Source organism: Poecilia reticulata, chromosome 4 (assembly GCF_904066995.2).
Source record: "Poecilia reticulata chromosome 4, P_reticulata-male-v2, whole genome shotgun sequence".
NCBI classification, from domain to species: domain Eukaryota; kingdom Metazoa; phylum Chordata; class Actinopteri; order Cyprinodontiformes; family Poeciliidae; genus Poecilia; species Poecilia reticulata.
Genome location: NC_088833.1, coordinates 2,517,803 through 2,537,999, shown reverse-complemented (window position 1 = coordinate 2,537,999; position 20,197 = coordinate 2,517,803). Strand labels below are relative to the sequence as shown.

General features: G+C 42.0%; 3 protein-coding genes across 6 annotated transcripts in view; 2 read left to right on the top strand and 1 right to left on the bottom strand.

The window, feature by feature from the left end:
- Positions 1-16,015, top strand: part of LOC103463149 (survival of motor neuron protein-like) — a 16,974-nt gene extending 959 nt beyond the window's left edge. Inside the window, exons 2-11 of one of the 4 annotated variants that reach the window (XM_008406348.3) lie at positions 834-959; positions 9,916-9,975; positions 10,091-10,183; positions 10,377-10,553; positions 11,633-11,830; positions 12,510-12,632; positions 12,958-13,074; positions 13,936-14,088; positions 14,193-14,257; positions 15,669-16,015. In XM_008406348.3, the coding sequence (XP_008404570.1) occupies positions 942-959; positions 9,916-9,975; positions 10,091-10,183; positions 10,377-10,553; positions 11,633-11,830; positions 12,510-12,632; positions 12,958-13,074; positions 13,936-14,088; positions 14,193-14,228 (975 nt within the window). In that variant the 5' untranslated portion in view covers positions 834-941 and the 3' untranslated portion in view covers positions 14,229-14,257; positions 15,669-16,015. Of the gene's footprint in view, positions 1-833; positions 960-9,493; positions 9,622-9,915; positions 9,976-10,090; positions 10,184-10,376; positions 10,554-11,632; positions 11,831-12,509; positions 12,633-12,957; positions 13,075-13,935; positions 14,089-14,192; positions 14,258-15,668 lie in introns of those variants that run through there. The other 3 variants (XM_008406347.3, XM_008406349.2, XM_081605963.1) reach the window with 3 other exon arrangements.
- On the bottom strand, positions 1,065-2,585 carry gadd45ba (growth arrest and DNA-damage-inducible, beta a). Its single transcript, XM_008406350.3, has 4 exons — positions 2,329-2,585; positions 2,117-2,218; positions 1,777-1,999; positions 1,065-1,663 (listed from the first exon to the last, which is right to left on the bottom strand). The coding sequence occupies exons 1-4, from the start codon at positions 2,370-2,372 to the stop codon at positions 1,550-1,552; spliced, it is 483 nt and encodes a 160-aa protein (XP_008404572.1). The 5' UTR covers positions 2,373-2,585; the 3' UTR covers positions 1,065-1,549.
- A 1,667-nt stretch (positions 16,016-17,682) lies between the features above and the next one.
- Positions 17,683-19,987, top strand: LOC103463151 (cocaine- and amphetamine-regulated transcript protein-like). Its single transcript, XM_008406351.3, has 3 exons — positions 17,683-17,814; positions 18,642-18,725; positions 19,854-19,987. Exons 1-3 carry the CDS (start codon positions 17,683-17,685, stop codon positions 19,959-19,961), a joined length of 324 nt encoding a protein of 107 aa, XP_008404573.1. The 3' UTR covers positions 19,962-19,987.
- Positions 19,988-20,197: the final 210 nt, after the last annotated feature.

Genomic DNA, 20,197 nt, shown 5'->3' with positions numbered 1-20,197 from the left:
GTAGTTAAATATAGCTACTAGGAGCTTTTAGCTAACGTCATTGCACCGGCATTAAATCAGATTCCCTCAAACACTTATTTGTGTCTAGTTTCTAGTTGAAATATGTCAGTGCACTTGAATTAGGACAAATTTAACTTGTATGTTACTTTTCAGAAAGAAACAGGAGCCAGTTTTAAGTCAATAATTCTTGAATATTGATAAAAAGTACCGACATTTCGCTTATAACATTTGAAAATATCCTGTTTTCTATATTTTTAACTTGTTTTTAGAAGGGTATTTTTTGCAGAGTTGGTGTCAGCTCCCATGTTACCATTCAGATTACTACAGGCTTTGATGCTGATGGAAGAGAAATCCAGATTATTTCTGTAAGATGAAGAAAGTAAATTTCTCAAAAGGAAAGTTATCTTTGAAAACCAGAATGATTAAAAAGAGCCCTGGGGTTTAATGAACAACTGAACCAGGACACAAAGTTCTGGAACCATGGATCTCAAAGTGGTGGAACCAGGAGCTAACGCTGTGTTTGGGAATTTTATCATGCTAACTTTAGTAGTTTTAGCAACTTTGCTAACTTTTTGCGATGGATCCAAAATTTAGATCTAAAAGTATATGCAAGTTTTATCTATTATGAAAAATGCAAAAATAAATACATCATGTTCTTATAGCATACATCTAAGAGTATTTACAGAGCATTTCTGTAAATATTGTGTAAACGTTTTTCTTTTTAAAACTCCAGTTCTGAGTAAAGTTACTGCAAGTTTTTAGTGCTATCAAAGTTTTTGTTTCCATTTGAAGATAATTCTGATTTGCATCACTTCATTTTTATTTATTTTCAGCGGTTCAACATCAGCAGTTTGGTAAAATAATCTGTAGATAAGGACCACATGGGTACATTTTGGACCACAAATGGCCCCTGCGCCACATCTTGAGCACCCCTGAACTGGATGATTTGTCATTTTAAGGTAGAAGGTTTGCAGCACACACACACACACACACACACACACACACACACACACACACACACACACACACACACGCACGCTGATGAATGACTCAGGAATCGTAAATGTATTCAACAGTTTATTCATCAGATCGAGTCAACACATAGATGAATCTGAACATATGACATCATTGTGTCTGAAAGTTCATGATTAAGTCCAAGAGCATGCGCACAGGTGAGCCGAAACACCTGCAGCTCCGTTCACATCTCCACGTGCGCCTCTTCTTCACTCATTCATCAGTCCAGTCACGTGCTGTCTCTTTAAAACAGCTTCCTCTTCCTCTTTCTCCTCGTCCTCAGCTGCTCCTCCAGCAGCTCCAACACGTCTCGGTCCGGCTTTCAGAACCGGTCGACCCATATCACGCGGCTGGAGAGCTCGCGCCGATTCGGTCCTGGCTCGCGGGAGGGTCTGGCGCCCTTCCCCCCCCACCTCTCTCTCTCTCCTCAATCGCCGCCGCTCCTCCGCTTCTTGCAGGAGGTCGGGTCGCTTAAATCCAACTCCTTCTCACCGCTGCACGGCGGTTCGGTTCGGTTCGGTTCAGTTCAGTCCAGTCAGCCGTCCCGCAGCTCCAGGTAGGGGACCCACTGGTTGCTGCAGCGGCTCTGCTCGCAGAAGCTGCTGATGTGCTGCAGGGCCTGGCACTGCAGTGGCTGCACCGGAGGGTTCTGCACAAACAACACGGAACCGGCCGTTAGGACCCACAAACAACCGGAAGTACGAGTCAAACTGCACCGGAAGGAAGGAGAGGGCACCGGGAGGGCCGGGGAGGCGGACTTACCGTGACCAGGATGCAGTGCAGGTCCCGCGGCTCGTTGCCGTTGCTGTCCTCGGTGTCTTCCCCCAGCAGCTGCGACAGCCGCCGCACGCCGGAAACCCGCACGATGTTGATGTCGTTGTCACAGCAGAAAGCCTGGAGCAGCGTGAAGTGGATCTGCAGCGCGATGTCATCCTCATCTTCCTCATCCGTGGCGAGGAGACACAGAACCACGCTGTCCGGATCTCTGCAGCGGAACCAGGAGGAGAGGGAGGAACGTTAGAAAAACAGACCCAGAAAGCACCTAAATGTTGAGTTTAAACCACAGAAAACACATAAATGTTGAACTTTAACTCCTACTTACACATTCATGAGCTTGGCGGACTCGTACACCCCCACCGTGAGGCAGTCCTGCCGCTGCGCCGCGACCAGCAGCTCCTCCACAGCCTGACTCACCGTCTCCATCCTGCAGAGACACCGGGGCGGTTAGAACCACGCACAGCTCACAGTAACGCACCAACATGTCTAAACATCTGTGCAACCTGCTGCGCAATTACGCACAGCCAAAGCGCTTACTTTTGCTCGGTGCTGTTGGTTCCGTCGACCTCCTCCAGAGTCATGTTGAACTCAGAGTAATATTCCACCAGCTCCAGGTTAGAAGGATAAATTACATCCACAGCGCTCGCTGTCCGGTTAAACTCCAGAAAGAGGAAAAACAAAGTCCAAACAGAGGGGTAGAATAATCCAGATCGGAACAGAAGTGCTTCTGGTTCTGATAAAGGTCCGGTTAGGTAGAGAGTAGAGTCGCTTTCTGCCTCCGACAGCCGAAACTCCTGTATTTATATCGGCAGTTTAGCGGGGGGAGCCGCGCGCAGCAGAGCGCCTTCTGATTGGTCCGTGCTGATCAAAAGAGAATTCTTAGCGCGCTGCTGATTGGCTGAGCGCGGCGCTGATACCGGCGATCCCACGTGGGTGGTTTCGGAGAATCCCCCGCATTCCCCCCTCCTGTTCCTGCCCCCCTCTCTCTCTCTCTCTCTCTCTCTCTCTCTCTCTCTCTTTCTCTCTCTCTGCCTGTTTTCTCTCTGACTGGAGGAATTTCCACATCTTCCTCCTTTCTGCTCCCAGAAACTTTTCTGGTGCAAAAAAAAAACAATTTAAAAAAAAAATCCCCCAAAAAGCGAGATCAAAGCACACACCTGAGCTAATTCATATTACGTGGTGCCTGCTGCGTCCAGAAACAAGGAGGGGAGGGGGGAGGGGGGCCACGCGCCCGCCGGGTTGGATAACCTGCTGCTGCTGATGAGGATGATGATGATGATGATGATGCAGGTTGTGCAATAGTTAAAAATACAGGATGGAAAAAGTCCGGTGATAAACACGAGCCAGTCAGCTGCATGTTTGGGACTAGAAACTACCATGAGGTCAAAGGTCAAGTGATCAAAGCCTTATAGAAACATCTTCTGAATGTGTTGCAGTGAATAAAATAAACTGGTGTGTTTAAGCTGCGTTGCTTCTGTCCCGCATGCAGGCTGCAGGTTTTCACCGGGTCGCATGCTGCCCCTAGCGGCCAGGCTGCGGCACTGCAGGACGTGTCTGGGCAGAACCAGCAGCGGACCGGGGGGGGAGTCCCGGCAGAAAGGTTCTGTTTAGGGGGATTTGTGGGGAGGTTCATTGGTCATCAGGAGCCGTTTGGTGCTCTTTCATATTTTCTAAGTCTTTTTTTTTTTTGAGAAATGAAAATGAAACTGAGCGCAAGCTGCGTGAAAATCACATGAAATGTCAGCAGGGAAACTGCAGAGCATCAAAAACAAACATAATCAATATTTCAGTTGGCTGGAGTAAAAGATAATTTCTGCAAGAAGTTTGAATAAAATTCTGTATTTTCCTAGGCTATATTTAAAAAAAACAACAAATGACTAAGCTTAGAAAAACAATGAATAAAATAAGAAGCTTATAATTATTAAATGATTCAATTCTTGAAATAAAGAACAATCACGTGTTTGGGTGTTTAAAACTAAAAAGACAAAAAAACAATAATAAAGTGAATATTTCTGAGGATTATCTAATATTGTGCCTGATGAGTCATCATGACTCATTCATGATGCAAAAAGTCGCTTTTCGACCTGCTCAGCACCTTAAATCACCACGAAATGAAACTTCTGCACGTTCAAAACATGCTTTTAAAATTCAGAAATATATTTGGTTTCTGCTAAACTCTTTGTTTTGAGGTGAATCTTTATATTTGTGACGTGAAGGTTTCATAAGAAGCCCGCAGAGAGCAACTGCCTGCTGGGAACAGAGATTATGTTACAGCGCCACCTGCTGGTTCAGCTAGAAACCGACAAATCTTCTGTATTTTTTCATTATTATTTGTGGTTTTTATTCATTTATTTATTCATTGTGTTCTAAAATTCTTGACATTTACTTATTTGACCATGTAGCTATATATATATTAGACTTTTAAATTATGCAGGATATTTTTTACAACATTGTTTGCAATAAAAAAACAACAAAGAAATTAAAAGGACAAGGAATTATTACTGTAAAACAGAATGGAAATAAAACTCAATGCTTTTTATATTTTTGGGAGAAGAATTATCCTTTCCTTATAAGGAAAATAAACAAATATAAGTAGCTAACTTAATATTATAAAGCACATACAATGCTTTTATTTTTATATTAAAAGCTTTGTACCATTTCTACTGTAGATATTTTGTGCAAATGTTGCATAAAACAGAAGAACAGATAAAATAATTTTATTGACTTTAGAATTATTAATATTAAAAACAATTGATCAAATTAATTTATTTGGTGAAAGGGAAAGAAATTCATATTTAGTTAATAAATAATATGTGCAACAAGTCAAACTTTCTCAGAGTTCCCCCAACTTCGATGGCAACTTTTTTCATCTGCAGATTTTCAATTCAAGCAAAGAAACTTTTATTTTTTAAAGTGATTTATTTTTGTTTTGTTGCTCACAGGTGATTAATGACCCACCATAAGTGATCTAATATTGTGACTGTTTAATCCTGTCACCACATTAGATGACATGATTAAATCTAAGGTGATCGGCGTGACGAGGCTTGTTATCAGCCAATCAGAGCTGATCACCTCATGACGGCTGTGATCATCCAGCGAGCGCCTCGCTGGGGTCTGAAGAGTTTCACTCAAGCTTTTGAGGAGCTTTAAATAATTTTAACTGTAAAGCTTCTTCTGTTAGAGACGACGTTTATCTTTTTTTTGGCAGCTTATTAAAATATTCAGGACTTTAAAATTCAGCAACTAAAAATCCATCCATCCATTTTCTTCCGCTTATCCGGGGTCGGGTCGCGGGGGCAGCAGCTTCAGAAGGGAGGCCCAGACTTCCCTCTCCAGCCACTTTTTCCAGCTCCTCCAGGAACCCCAAGGCGTTCCCAGGCCATAGAGAGACATCGTCCCTCCAGGTGTCCTGGGTCTCCCCTTCTCCCGGTGGGACCTGAACTCCTCACCAGGGAGGCGTCCAGGAGGCATCCTGACCAGATGCCCGAGCCTCAACTGGCTCCTCTCGACGTGGAGGAGCAGCGGCTCTACTCTGAGTCCCTCCTGGATGACCGAGCTTCTCTCTCTAAGGGAGAGCCCAGCCACCCTGCGGAGGAGGAAACCCATTTCGGCCGCTTGTACCCGTGATCTGGTTCTTTCGGTCATGACCCAAAGCTCATGACCAGAGATGAGGGTGGGAACGTAGATCGACCGGTAAATCGAGAGCTTCGCTTTTTGGCTCAGCTCTCTCTTCACCACGACGGACCGGTACAGCAACTAAAAATACTTTCTACTAAAAATAAACACTTAAGAAGCTTCCAAAGAGAGAATAAGAGAGAACAAAACGCTCATTTTAAGCATATTGCTGCTGAATGTCTTTAGCTTGGTGAGTTTATAGCAACATATTTTCCCATAAGGGAAATAATGGAGCACTTTCATAAACATTTATGAGTTGTTGGCTTAAAACAAGCTCATATTTCTTGCTGAAAAGTTACTTTTAAGTTAGTTTTGTCTCATTTCAAGTGTAATAAGATATTTTCACTAGAAACTAGACTAAAAATACTTGGTGATATTTTGTTCCTTTAAGTCAAATGTGTTATTTTTAATAAGAACATAGTATTTATGTTATTTTGTTCTTACTGTACAGTACAGACTCTTTATTCTGTTCTCTTATATTATTATTGTTTTGTTTCTTTCTCTACTTTCACTCAATTCTGAATTTTCTCCTCTGAACTTTCTGTTGTTGATGGTTCTGAACATTTTACTGGAGGGGTGTACTAACTTTTTATCACTGAGTCAGAAGTACGGAAGACGATTAGGGCCACTAAAACATCCATCCATTTTCTTTCACCCTTGTCCCTCAGTGGGGTCGGGAGGGTTGCTGGTGCCTCTCCAGCTAACGTTCCGGGCGAGAGGCGGGGTCACCTGGACAGGTCGCCAGTCTGTCGCAGGGCAACACAGAGACACACAGGACACACAACCACGCACACACACACTCACACCTAGGGGCAATTTGGAGAGGCCAATTAACCTGACAGTCATGTTTTTGGACTGTGGGAGGAAACCGGAGTACCTGGAGAAAACCCACCACGCACAGGGAGAACATGGAGACTCCATGCAGAAAGACCGGGAATCGAACCCAGAACCTTCTTGCTGCAAGGCAACAGCTCTACCAACTGCGCCACTGTGCAGCCTCACCACTAAAACATAATTATAATAATTCAGATTTTTTTTTCCTCAGAAATCTGACTTTAATCTCAGAGTTTTTCTAAGAATTCACATAAAAAAAGTCAGGATTATTTTTGGTCTGTTTTGTTCCAGTGGCCCTCATCCTCTTCTATATAGGTAAATAAAATATAACGAAATAAAATCAAGTAATTGCAGTACTACAATTTTATTTTATTTTTTGTAGGAAAGCGAAACCAAAAAAAGATTTTGTATGATTGTGTTGTAATGAAAGACGACTCATTTGAGCTCAGCTGAATTTATTAATAATACCAGGATTTGGTCACCGCCTTTTGAAAGTCTTCCTATATTTAGTCGAGTTAATGAAATACATGCAGCAAAGGTGAGTTTCCAGTAAACGTCTCTGGATAAACGTGGCTCTACTTACTATAAAAGCTTGATTATAAAAAGTTGAATACTTTATGTTGTAATTAACATTTTCCATTGTAATAAAATTATGTTACCCTGATTACAAATAAAAGTAATCAGGGTAAATTTGTATCATTCTTAAAGAATTCCAAGGGCAAGAAATGGCCCCCGAACCATACTTTGGACACTCCTCTTTTACTGTATTGTACAAAAAACTTAACAGAAAGTTTATTTTATCAAACTAAATGAAACTAAACAGATACATGTGTAGGATGAGTGGACTTAAAGTTTGTTCTAACCTTTTAATCATGTTTGTGTTAAAAAGCTGGTTCCCTCTCAGTGAGCTGTGAATCGGCTCCTTTAACTGAAAGTGTGAAAAGTGTGAAACCTCCTGCTGGTTTTCGCTCTGCTGTCTTCAGCCTGCTGGTTTTCCTGCAGCTCTTGTTAACATCCTGGACTTCCTTTCCGTTTGTCCTCCAGTCTGGGGTTAGCTGTCTGCTCGACTGCCTGCTGGAATACACAGGCCGTGTTTCTCTCTTCTACAAATATTTGCTCTTTCTTTTCCTTCCTCGTTTGTTCGAATCCACAACTAACAAATTAATTTGCAATTTCAGTTTCAGTTGATTCAGACTTTTGCTGTTGGCTCCTTATTCAGCCAAAAGGAGGAAACAAAGTACCAAAAGCAAATATTTAGCAAGTTTTTAGTGGTAAAAATGATAATTCCAGCAAATCGCTGCTATGGCCTAATCAAAGTCCAGACATAGGACTTTAGTGATTCCACAGACTAGAAAATAACCTAACCAAGCTTTATTAGTATAAATGATGTTATTTACAGTGTTTGTTAGCAAATGTACTCACGGTTTATATAATAATAATAATAATAATAATAATAATAATAAAAAGCAATTTTAAAAAGTTTCTTCAACCTTAATTTGTCATTTATTTCTGATTTTTTTTATTTTACTCTTTCAAAAACAGAATTTGCACACAACTTAATATTTTTGTTTAACAAATATTATTTGATAAACAAAACTATTATATTATTTCTAAATATTAAAGTATTATTTAGAAGAAGAAGTATATATATATATATATATATATATATATAAATATATATATATATATATATATAGGCCCTTCTCAAAAAAATTTGTATATTGTGATAAAGTTCATTGTTTTCCATAATGTAATGATAAAAATTAAACTGTCATATTTTAGATTCATTGCACATTTCAGGTCTTTTATTGTTTTAATACTGATGATTTTGGCAAACAGCTCATGAAAACCCCAAATCCCTGCCTCAAAAAATGAGCATATCATGAAAAGGTTCTCTGAACGAGCCGTTAACCATCATCTGAATCAACAAAGTAACTCTAAAAGATTCCTGAGGCTTTTAAAAACTCCCAGCCTGGTTCATTACTCAAAACCGCAACCATGGGTCAGACTGCTGACCTGACTGCTGTCCAGTCATTGACGCCCTCAAGCAAGAGGTGAGACACAGAAAGACATTTCTGAACCAATAGGCTGTTCCCAGAGTATCAAGGCTCCTCAGTGGGAAGGAAAAAGTGGCAGAAAACGCTGCACAACGAGACGACGAGGTGACCGGACCCTGAGGAAGATGGTGGAGAAGGACCGATTCCAGACCTTGGGGGAAGCAGTGGACTGGAGTAGAAACATCCAGAGCCACCGTGCACAGGCGTGTGCAGGAAATGGGCTATAGGTGCTGCATTCCCCAGGTCAAAGGTCAAGCCACTGTTGAACCAGAAACAGCGGCAGATTGGGGAGAAGGAAATGCCAGAAGTCCAGTGTCCAGTACCCACAGTCAGTGATGGTCTGGGGAGCCATGTCAGCTGCTGGTGTTGGTCCACTGGGTTTTATCAAGGGCAGGTCAATGCAGCAGCTATCAGGAGGTTTTGGAGCACTTCATGCTTCCATCTGCTGAAAAGCTTTATGGAGATGAAGATTTCATTTTTCAGCACAACCTGCTCACAGAGCCAAAACCACTGGTATACTGACCATGATGCTACTGTTGGCCTGCCAACTCTCCTGACCTGAACCCCATAGAGAATCTGTGGAATATTGTGAAGAGAAAGTTGAGAGACCAAGACCCAAAACTCTGGATGAGCTTAAGGCCATCGAAGCATCCTGGGCTCCATGACACCCAGCAGAGCCACAGGCTGATGGCCTCCATGCCACATTGAAGGCTGCAAAAGGATTCCTGACCAAGTATTGATGCAGAACTGAACATAATTATTTGAAGGTTGACTTTTTTGGTATTAAAATACTTTTCTTTTATTGGTCGGATGAAATATGCAAATTTTTTGAGACAGAGATTTTGGTTTTTCACGAGCTGTATGCCAAAATCATCAGTATTAAAACAATAAAAGACCTAAAATATTTCAGTTGGTGTGCAATGAATCTAAAAAATATGACAGTTTAATTTTTATCATTACATTATGGAAAATAATGAACTTTATCACAATATGCTAATAATACACACATATATATTTTTACTCTATCTTGTTATTTGGTTCATAATAATGGAAAAATGTAGTTTTAAATATAAAAAAATTATTAATTAAAACACAGGGAGGCTTAAACTTAGACATAAACGGGAGTGCTTTTATTTTGAACTGCCTGACCGGAAGTCCTTCTTCATTACTTGGCTAGTGGCTGTGAAGCTGCGTGATGGTGGGTAGTGTCTGACTTATTGCAGCCATGAAAGAAAACTGCGTTCCTCACGAAGCCGTGGAGCCGGTTTGTGTTTTTAACCCAATTTCACATTTAAAAACGAAAACATAAACGAAATAAAATACAATAAAAACGGAAGTTGAAAGGCAACGGAAAAATGTAATCCAAGTGCCTCGCGGGTTAGCCAAGGAGCTAACAAGCTGCTAAACGGTTAGCAAAAACAAACATGGCGGCCGTTCCTCGGATAATCCGTCTTCCGCTTTCAACTTCGCAGACTTGTCGAGATGGTGGACTGTTGACATTTTCCCGGGTTTGTGGAGGTTGTTAACGGCTGTAACAGTTGGTGCTTTCGGTCCACAGGAGGAGGTTGTGGTAAACGACACCGAGGCGACCCCGAGCGAAACTCCTGAAATGTCTCAGGTTCATGACTAAAGCTATTATTAGTGGCATATATTATATATATATATATATATATATATATATATATATATATATATATATAATGTCTGTGTTTTACTTCATTCAAATTGAGCAGCTCAGAGAAGCTGAAGCTTTGGTGGAGATGGGCAGGAGAGAAAAGCAGAAGGAAGAAAAGCTGGACGGACAGACAGACACTGAGGCAGTAAAGGTAATAATAATAAAACAGCATTTACATGATAAATGATGAATCGTGAATCTGATTTCATTGAGATTCTTACAGGATTTCTGAAAGCCTAAAACGTCAAATACCAAAAAAAATGAGTAAATCATCAAAAAGTAGTATATTTTTTTTGTCCTTTATTTCAGTTGGTTGAGTCTCATCAGGTTAATGTCTCCATCAGGTGGGCGCTCAGTGTTGGGCTGCGTGGTCAGAGGACAGGACCGTCGACCCGGTGATGGCGGCTGATGGCGAGCGCCCCAGGATTCGCTCCAGTGTCTACGGCAACGAGGAGGACGTGGCCGGGAGCGTGCAGCGGAGTCCCAGCGCTACAGTGCAAACGCAGAACCCACATCCTCAGGTTAGCCGTTGGCTTCAGGTCAACTCATTCAACCTGCAGGTAGGAAAGGGTCGCGCAGGTTCACATCCTCTCAGCAAACGACATTTAAATGTAAGGAAAAATACGCAGCTCTCACCTGAATGGAAAAGTTTGCACAGATGTGTCATCCAGGATGTAAACTGAAGCGATTAGTCAGATTAATTGCGATGAATCGATTATTGAAATCAAGTAATTTATTAACTGTCAACTGAAGTATAAAGACTTACAGGCCAACAACACTGAGAGCAGCAATTAAGGTAAAACTGTAGAAAAAATCTAAATATTTAGCATTTTTTAAGATCAAAAACTTCTCTATAAATATTTCGATGTAGAACTCATCAGGTGAGTTTTAGCTTCACCTGGTTCAACATCTGTAAAGAAATGTTCACAGTAAGCACTTTCTGTTATCCAGTTATTGATCAGTTAATCCAATAATTAATCACCAGATCAGTCAGAAGTTATTGCCGTTCAGAAAGTAAAGAGTTTTTCACATGTTGATGTTGGAAGGATTTATTTTAGCTGCATTTATGAGGAATACTGTTATTGCAGTTTCGGTAGTAAAATATTTATTTTCTTATTTTAAAAAGAAATTTAATTTGTTAATGTGTTTTTAATATTGCATAAAATCTGAAGTGGTTAAATGGAAAATCTGCAGAATGTGCATAAATCTTATTAAACGTCAGAATAATCAGTTATTAAAAGAATTATGAGCTTCAGCCCTACTGGGATGAGTTTGGTCTGCAGGGACTGTAGCTGCACCTTTTATGACCTTTGACCTGTCCTGTTTGTTAGCTGGGCTGGCTAACAGACATGGTGAATGACGGCTGTCTAGAAGACGACCAGCAGCTGCTGGGGAACGTTGTAGTTCTTGAGTTGCAGCAGGAAATGCGATCTCTGCTGGTCGGGCTCAGGTGGATTCCAGCGTTCTGATTGGCTCTCAGCAGACACTGTGTTGTTCAGGATCATTAGAAAAACAAACCAGATGCTTCAGTTTTCTGCAGACTGTTTGTTGATGGCATTAACATTGTAAGTGGTGGTGTTTTAATGTGTGTGTGTGTCAGGACTGGAAGCCCGGGTCGCGTTGCCGGGCCGTTTACTCGGCCGACGGCCTGGTTTACCCCGCTGTGGTGCTGTGGGTCAAAGATCAGCGCTGCCGCGTTCGCTACGACGAGTACAACAACGAGGAGGAGCTGGACGTCAGCAGCCTGCTGCATCCTGACGAGCTGCGCGGCCCGAGCAGAGCCGCAGCCGTAACCAAGGTAACGCTGCAACGATAGGAGTTTACTCCTGCACCTTCATGTAGCTCTGGTAAAATAGGCCTGGCATAACAAGCAATAAATCAATTATTTTCATGAAAAATGAAAACAAACTCAATCATTTCTGTTGGCATAATTTATCGTTTTTCTCTCTTTCTACCAAAAACTGGATGATAAAAGTTTTCAGTCTGGTGTTTTGGTCTCAATTAGCTCTTTTTGTGAAGGATAATTTTGTTTCCAGAGTCTTCATAATTTATCCTAATTATTGTTTCTGTTGTTTTGTGTGTTTATTTTGGATATTTAAAATGTTTCCCAGTTCCACTGTTAAATATTTGCTAAAGTTTATTGATATTTGGTTTCCTGCGTTATTATTATGTCGTTATCATTATGTTACACTGCAAAAACACAAAAGTTTACCGAGTGTTTTTGTCTAGGTTCTAGTGCAAATGTCTCAGTAAACTTGTAGGAGCTTCAGTTATAAGTCAATAACTGAAGTGGACAAAGATATTTGAGCTTGAAGCTAAACTAAAATACTTGGTAGGATTTTGTGTTTTTGCAGTGCACCTGAAAATGCTCTGAAAACAATTCCTCCAACCAAATGTTGGGCATTCTGAGGTGAGACCTGCAGAATGACGGGGAAACTGGGTTTGGTGTCATGAAGCTTCGTTTGTTGGTGCTGCAGGGCAGCAGCTGGATTCCCAGTTCTCCCAGCAGCAACCTGGACTGGAGGAGACAGAGGAGAGACTCGAGCAAAGAAGACAGAGGACGGGAGAGGACGTCCACACCGAGAGACAATCCAAACATGGTTGGTGTTCTGGTTGGGACGGATCGTTAGGGATCCACTCTTTCACTTCTGATATGTGAGGTTTAGTATCGGCTGATTCCGATCCAGAAAATCTTTTCTGTTTTCAAACACAGACATAAATGAACTGAATGACACATATATTGACACCTTTAGTACTCCAACAGCTTCACCAGTTCAGTCAAACAAAATAAAATCAGCTTTAATTTGTCCAGTCAGAGCAGTTAGGAGTAAAACTCCAATCTCAAATAAATAAGAAAGAAACTAGCAGCCTCTTTCTGTCAATCAGGGCCTTTTTACACGAATCTCTTGGGTTTTTTGTTTTCAGATGAAAGCAGGATCTAAGAATGAGAACACAGCGGAGAAAGAAACCGCAGAGAAAAGGAAAGGAGACCCGACTAACATCTTCCTCCCTCCGTTTCCTCCTCCTCAGATCGGATCAGTGGTAAATCTGACTCACTCTTTTGGGTTTTTAAACCTGTCATCACTAAAGTTAGTATTTTCCTAATTTTGCTGCGTTTGGTGAATTTAAATACAGTTTTAACATTTTAGCAGGGAAGCGATTTTCAGGCCACATCGAGATCATGAATGTTCAAATATTACAGCTTTCTCTGCTTTCAGTTAGCAACTCTTAACATTAGATATCATACATCTTACCTCACTGATGTAAACATTCTGGAAATACAAACCGATTTGACTGATAAAATGATGTTTGAGCACATAACTGTTATGTTAAAGTTCTGTCTATGCAGCATGAGCAGCTCAGCCTGGCCTGACGTTTGGACACACAGTTAAATTACAAAGTTATTTTTTTTGAGTCATGTTTGATTTTTATGATGATTGAAGTCAACATTGTTACTTCATTGTGGAATAAAATGGCACAATGTGCCTGAAAAACACATAACACTGCCCCTTTAATCTGTTCCACTGTATAATCAAATAAGTTGGGAAAATGTTTATTTTGTATACTTCAGTTTAATATTTGCACATTAATTACTTTAGGAAGCCATTTATTTATTTTCTACATTTTTAGCTACTTTTGACAGGATCAGTCCTCCATACATTCTTAAATTTAATTAATTTCAAATGAAAAAAAAAAACTTTATTGATCCCAAAAGGGAAATTAAATGTTTTAACATCAGATGAATTAAAATTCTTCAGAGTTATTACAGGTAGTGAAGCTGTTGGCAGGAAAGATCTCTGTAGCAGTCTGTGTTGCAGCGAACCTGAAGAAGCCTCTGTTGGTTTCATATCAGCGTTTTTATGAGCTGTAGATGTTTTTATTATTAATGTTTTTGCTCTGCAGAGCCCTCTGTCCTTCATCCCTCCTCCCCTCCCTCCTCTTCCTCCTGCCTGGACGGTCCAGGGGAAGGAAGTGGGCGACTGCCCGGACGTCGGCGCCGTCACCAACCTGTTCATGCTGTGGTACATGTGTGGCTTCCACACCGGCAGCTTCCTGGTCAGTAACAGGCCGGGCCCAGTCGGTTCTGACTCCAGTTCAGAGACGATTCGTTGAGCTGAGTTTTGGAGGAAGGTGATTGGACTCGTGTGTTTGTGTTTCAGGCTCAGCAGAGATCCACACCGCCCTCCAAAGACTAAACATCCCTCTGAACACGCAGGAAGACCCGGTAAACACACGCTCACCCTGCTGTTTTAACAAATACTGACATCTGGTGCTGAAACAGGAGATAGCAGCTACTGACTTTGTCTTGGCTACTCTTGCTAGCTCCTGATAGCTCCTATTAGCTCATGGTAGCTCCTGATAGCTCATGTTAGCTCCTGATAGCTCATGTTAGCTCCTGATAGCTCATGTTAGTTCCTGTTAGCTCCTGATAGCTCCTGTTAGCTCCTGATAGCTCATGTTAGTTCCTGTTAGCTCCTGATAGCTCCTGTTAGCTCATGTTAGCTCCTGATAGCTCATGTTAGTTCCTGTTAGCTAACAGGAGCTATCATGAGCTAACATGATAGCTCATGTTAGCTCCTATTAACTCATGTTAGTTCCTGTTAGCTCATGTTAGCTAACAGGAGCTAACATGTTAGCTCATGTTAGCTAACAGGAGCTAACATGATAGCTCATGTTAGCTCCTGATGGCTCCTGTTAGCTCCTGATAGCTCATGTTAGCTCCTGATAGCTCCTGTTAGCTCCTGATAGCTCATGTTAGCTCCTGATAGCTCATGTTAGCTCCTGATAGCTCATGTTAGTTCCTGTTAGGTCCTGATAGCTCCTGTTAGCTCCTGATAGCTCATGTTAGTTCCTGTTAGCTCCTGATAGCTTCTGTTAGCTCCTGATAGCTCCTGATAGCTCATGTTAGCTCCTGTTAGCTCCTGATAGCTCATGTTAGTTCCTGTTAGCTCCTGATAGCTCCTGTTAGCTCATGTTAGCTCCTGATAGCTCATGTTAGTTCCTGTTAGCTAACAGGAGCTATCATGAGCTAACATGATAGCTCATGTTAGCTCCTATTAACTCATGTTAGTTCCTGTTAGCTCATGTTAGCTAACAGGAGCTAACATGTTAGCTCATGTTAGCTAACAGGAGCTAACATGTTAGCTCATGTTAACATGTTAACATGAGCTCATGTTAACATGAGCTAACATGATAGCTCATGTTAGCTCCTGATGGCTCATGTTAGCTCCTGATAGCTCATGTTAGTTCCTGATAGCTCCTGTTAGCTCCTGATAGCTCATGTTAGTTCCTGTTAGCTCCTGATAGCTCATGTTAGCTCCTGTTAGCTCCTGATAGCTCATGTTAGTTCCTGTTAGCTCCTGTTAGCTCCTGATAGCTCATGTTAGTTCCTGTTAGCTAACAGGAGCTATCATGAGCTAACATGATAGCTCATGTTAGCTCCTATTAACTCATGTTAGTTCCTGTTAGCTCATGTTAGCTAACAGGAGCTAACATGTTAGCTCCAGTTAGCTCCTGTTAGCTCATGTTAGCTCCTGCTGAGTTTGGATTAATGCAGAACTGGAAGATAAAACTGTTTGACTGGATTTGGCTCCAGTTCATTTCCTGCCTCATCAAAGCTGAATCTCTGATTTTAGGTAGATCACTTCCTCCCAAACCGGATCACAAAAGACTCCTAATTCTGGGTGGATTCTCTCCAAACATTGAGCTATGATCTGTTTTATTTTGAAAGGTAACTTGATTCTGTCCATGGCTTCCTGCTCTTTTCTCTCTTGATAAGATAAATGGATCAAACCGGAACCTGTAGAAATATCGACTCCGCAGGAATTTCAGGGTTTTTCCTTTTTTTATAGTAGAGGACAAAAAGCTGCAGCTTGCTTTGGTTTTTTTCAATTAGCTCTTTATTTTTTGCCATTAAAATATATTATTTTGTTTGTTTTTGGTTTGAAAGTTTGTTCAGAGTTATTAAAATAATTTGTGGTTATTTTCTGAGTCTGTGTGTTGTAAAAACTGGACGTTGTAGCAGAAAATGAGATGTGGTGAATCTGAAGCATTTTGTTATTAGAGACGAAAAGGACGTCGTTTGTCCCGGTTGAGCTGCCGGTGTCTGAGGCGTGTTGACTGACTTTGGCTGCTTTGACGTAAACGGTGACACAGACGGACCTGCAGAGCCGCGGCTCTTCCTGCCAGCTGCTCCGGTCAAATACGTTTCCATGAATCCTTAAATTAAAATAACGTAGGCATTTAAAGGCTTTGAGCTTTGACATCTCAGATCCACTGAGGAGAAAAGGTTTCTGTCTGAGTTTTTACTAAACATCTGAGATGTTAGTGTAGCTATGGAGGGCTGATCCGGCCAAAAGTGACAAATGTAGAGCGAAATGCCTCGATAAAGACGGTAATGTGCCAAATGTTTTATCCAAATATAACAAGTAATGACTTTCTCAACTTATTTGATTAGACAATAAGAAAGTAGAACAGTAAGATAATATAATAGTGCTTCAACAAACTAAATAACAGATGCACAAAGCAAATTACTACATCAGCATATTGGGGCCATTACGGAGAGAAAAAAATAAAATTCCACCAAAAATCATTTACGAAACAACATCGAGTGTTTTTCATTAAAAATATTTTTTGAGATTATTTTTCAAAATGTTATTTTTATTTAGTTTATTTCTAGGAATTTTTTGAACTTTTCAAACTCATAAATGTCCTTGTTTCACAAATATTCTGAGATTAATTTCTAAATTTCTGACTTTTTTCTGGTAAAATTGTGACTTTTCATACTCAAACTTTCAAGTTTTTTTTGTTAAAAATTTAGGAAATTAATCTCTAAATTTCAGTTTTTGGGCCAATTTTACTCGTTTTCTATTTAGAATGACCCTTATACATCATTGCGAACTACACATTACACTTTAAATTAATTATAATTGTCAGCAGTATTATTTTAACATCATTTAAACTTATTTTTATTAACTTCCTTTTTCTGTTTTTACACATTTTATATTTAATATTTTTTACTTTCATATGTAATTTTATTTAGTCTCAAAATAAGGTTTAAAAATAAAAAAATTCTGATAATGTTAAATTAATACTACTGAATGCAATCAATATTAATTTTACACATTATCATCAAATAAGTTGGGAAAGTTCTTAATTTTTAAAATTTTAATTCACTGTTTGCACATTGAGTACTTCATGTAGCCAGTTATTAGTTTTTACATGTATCACTACGTTTGGCAGGATCGGTCCTCCGTAGAATCTCGGTCTTCCAGGACCATAACATGTTTAAAGGAAGGCAGCTGGATTCTCCAACAGGAAAAGTCCAGTTAAACCAGCAGCTGTTCTGTTGGACAGGAAACCAGTTTGGACCGACAGACTCCAGGTTTCAAACGAATCGCAGCAAACCTGTCATGTTGGTCAAAAGGTGAAAATGGTCGCGTCACTTCCTGTTTGACGGAGCAGAGCTCCTGACCTCCGCTGACCCCTGAGGTGAGCCGTCTGATTGCCTCGTTATGGGGTAAATATTGCCGCAGTGACGGCAGAGCTGGGTATAAACGCTGCGGACGGAGCCTCGGCGTCCAGCAGGCCGCCGCAGCTCCGCCGACCGCACAGCCTTCAGCCTCCACCGCATCCGAGTCGGTCAGCACCATGGTCAACGCCAGCATGCTGCTGCTCAGCGCCGCCTGCTGGCTGCTGGTGGCGCTGGGCCGCTGCGACGAGCGGCTAGAGGAGCGATCGCCCGAGTACGACGTCATCAAGACCGAGGAGGAGAAGGAGCTGGTGAGTCCAAACGGTTCATACGGCAACATCAGGATGCTTCAGTTTTTAGTTCAATGTTTGATTAACAGCCTAAATTTAAAAAACATTATTTACAGTTGGAACCAGATATTTTCATAGACGGATGCATTTTTTCCTCTCTGCCTGAAGTGGAGTGAGTCTAAACTTTTATTGTTTTAGATGAGCTAGAATTACTAAACTCGTTTCCATCTGGAAACTTGATGGGAAAATGTTTCAGAGAACCGTTTTGTAGCTGTTAATGTGAACAGGAATGTCATTTTCATTAGCACAATTTGTTTGGATCCTTTCAACGTGATGAATGTTTATTATTCCTAATGGATCAATAACTTATTGATCGTCTATTATTTTATATATTAAAGTAGTTTTTGGGGCTGCACAGTGGTGCAGTTGGTAGAGCTGTTGCCTTGCAGCAAGAAGGTTCTGGGTTCGATTCCCGGTCTTTCTGCATGGAGTCTCCATGTTCTCCCTGTGCATGGTGGGTTTTCTCCAGGTTCTCCGGTTTCCTCCCACAGTCCAAAAACATGACTGTCAGGTTAATTGGCCTCTCCAAATTGCCCCTAGGTGTGAGTGTGTGTGTGCATGGTTGTGTGTCTGTGTTGCCCTGTGACAGACTGGTGACCTGTCCAGGTGACCCCGCCTCTCGCCCAGAACGTCAGCTGGAGAGGCAGCAGCACCTCCCGACCCACTGAGGGACAAGGTGTTAGAAAATGGATGGATGGATGAAGTAGTTTTTGGTTGTTTTGTTTTTGGACCGGTCGGGTCTCCAGGGCGTGTAGAGACATTTAGTGGAGCTTCTGTTCCGTCCTCAGATCGAGGCTCTGCAGGAAGTCCTGGAGAAGCTGAAGAACAAACAGCTGCCGTCGTCGGAGAAGAAGCTCGGCTGGCTTCCACCTGTAAGCTCCGCCTCGCCTGCAGACACGGGGGGCTCTGGGTGTCTAACCGCAACACTTTCCCAGTGAGACCGAAGTCCGTCACGTTTCCTCCTGGTTGCTCTAAGCCTCAGTCTGAGCGCGCAGTGAGACTATCTATGCAAGCAAACAATCATTTGTGGTGAGAGTTTAAATCTCAAACGTTTGCTCAGTTTTCTCTCGTTAAACTCTGGTAACGAGAGAAAACAAAAAAAAGCCGGAAAACCCTTTTCCGGCTTTTTTTGAGCTGGAAAAGGGTAGAGTGCCTTCTCCGGGTCAGGGGGGTCGTCCTGCCTCAAGTGGAGGAGTTTAAGTATCTGGGGATCTTGTTCACGAATGAGGGAAGAAGGGAGCGGGAGATCGACAGGCGGATTGGGGGAGCGTCTACTGTGAAGCGGGCGCTGTACCGGTCCATCGTGGTGAAGAGAGAGCTGAGCCAAAAAGCGAAGCTCTCGATTTACCGGTCGATCTACGTTCCCACCCTCATCTATGGTCATGAGCTTTGGGTCATGACCGAAAGAACGAGATCACGGGTACAAGCGGCCGAAATGGGTTTCCTCCTCCTCCGCAGGGTGGCTGGGCTCTCCCTTAGAGAGAGAAGCTCGGTCATCAGGGAGGGACTCAGAGTAGAGCTGCTGCTCCTCCACGTCGAGAGGAGCCAGTTGAGGCTCGGGCATCTGGTCAGGATGCCTCCTGGACGCCTCCCTGGTGAGGAGTTCAGGTCCCACCGGGAGGAGGGGAGACCCAGGACACGCTGGAGGGACGATGTCTCTCTATGGCCTGGGAACGCCTTGGGGTTCCTGGAGGAGCTGGAAGAGGCTGGGGAGGGAAGTCTGGGCCTCCTGAGGCTGCTGACCCCGAGACCCGACCCCAGATAAGATGGATGGATGGATGGAAACTCTGGTAAACCTTGGCTCTCCTGCTCGGGTATGGAGTACCAGGAGGGACAAAAAACATGCAACGTTTGATGCGTCTTTCACACCACCTGCAGGGTTCATGTTTCCTCCTCCATCAGAACTTGTCAGATGATAATTACATTAATTACTGTTTCATTCATTCTGATGTCCTGTAATCTGCTGGGTCGTGTTGTCATGTGTGTGTTTTGGCTGCCAGTGCGGCGCCGGTGAGCAGTGTGCGGTGCGTAAAGGAGCGAGGATCGGGAAGCTGTGTGGATGTCCCAGAGGAACGTTGTGCAACTTCAGCGTCCTGCAGTGTGCATAGAGACGCTGCACAAACCAAACAATAAAGCTCTAGAAAACCTTTCATGCTCGTTTGGTTTTAAGCCAACAGTTTTAAAGTTATCTGATACAAACGAAAGCTTCAACTTGGAACCTGGTTTAATGTGTTTTAAATAATAAAAATATTGAATCTATTATGTGAGTCACTCAGTTTTACTTTAATCAGCAGATTTGAAGATTATCCATGTGGCTGATTTAGATTTAAATTAATCTGATAAA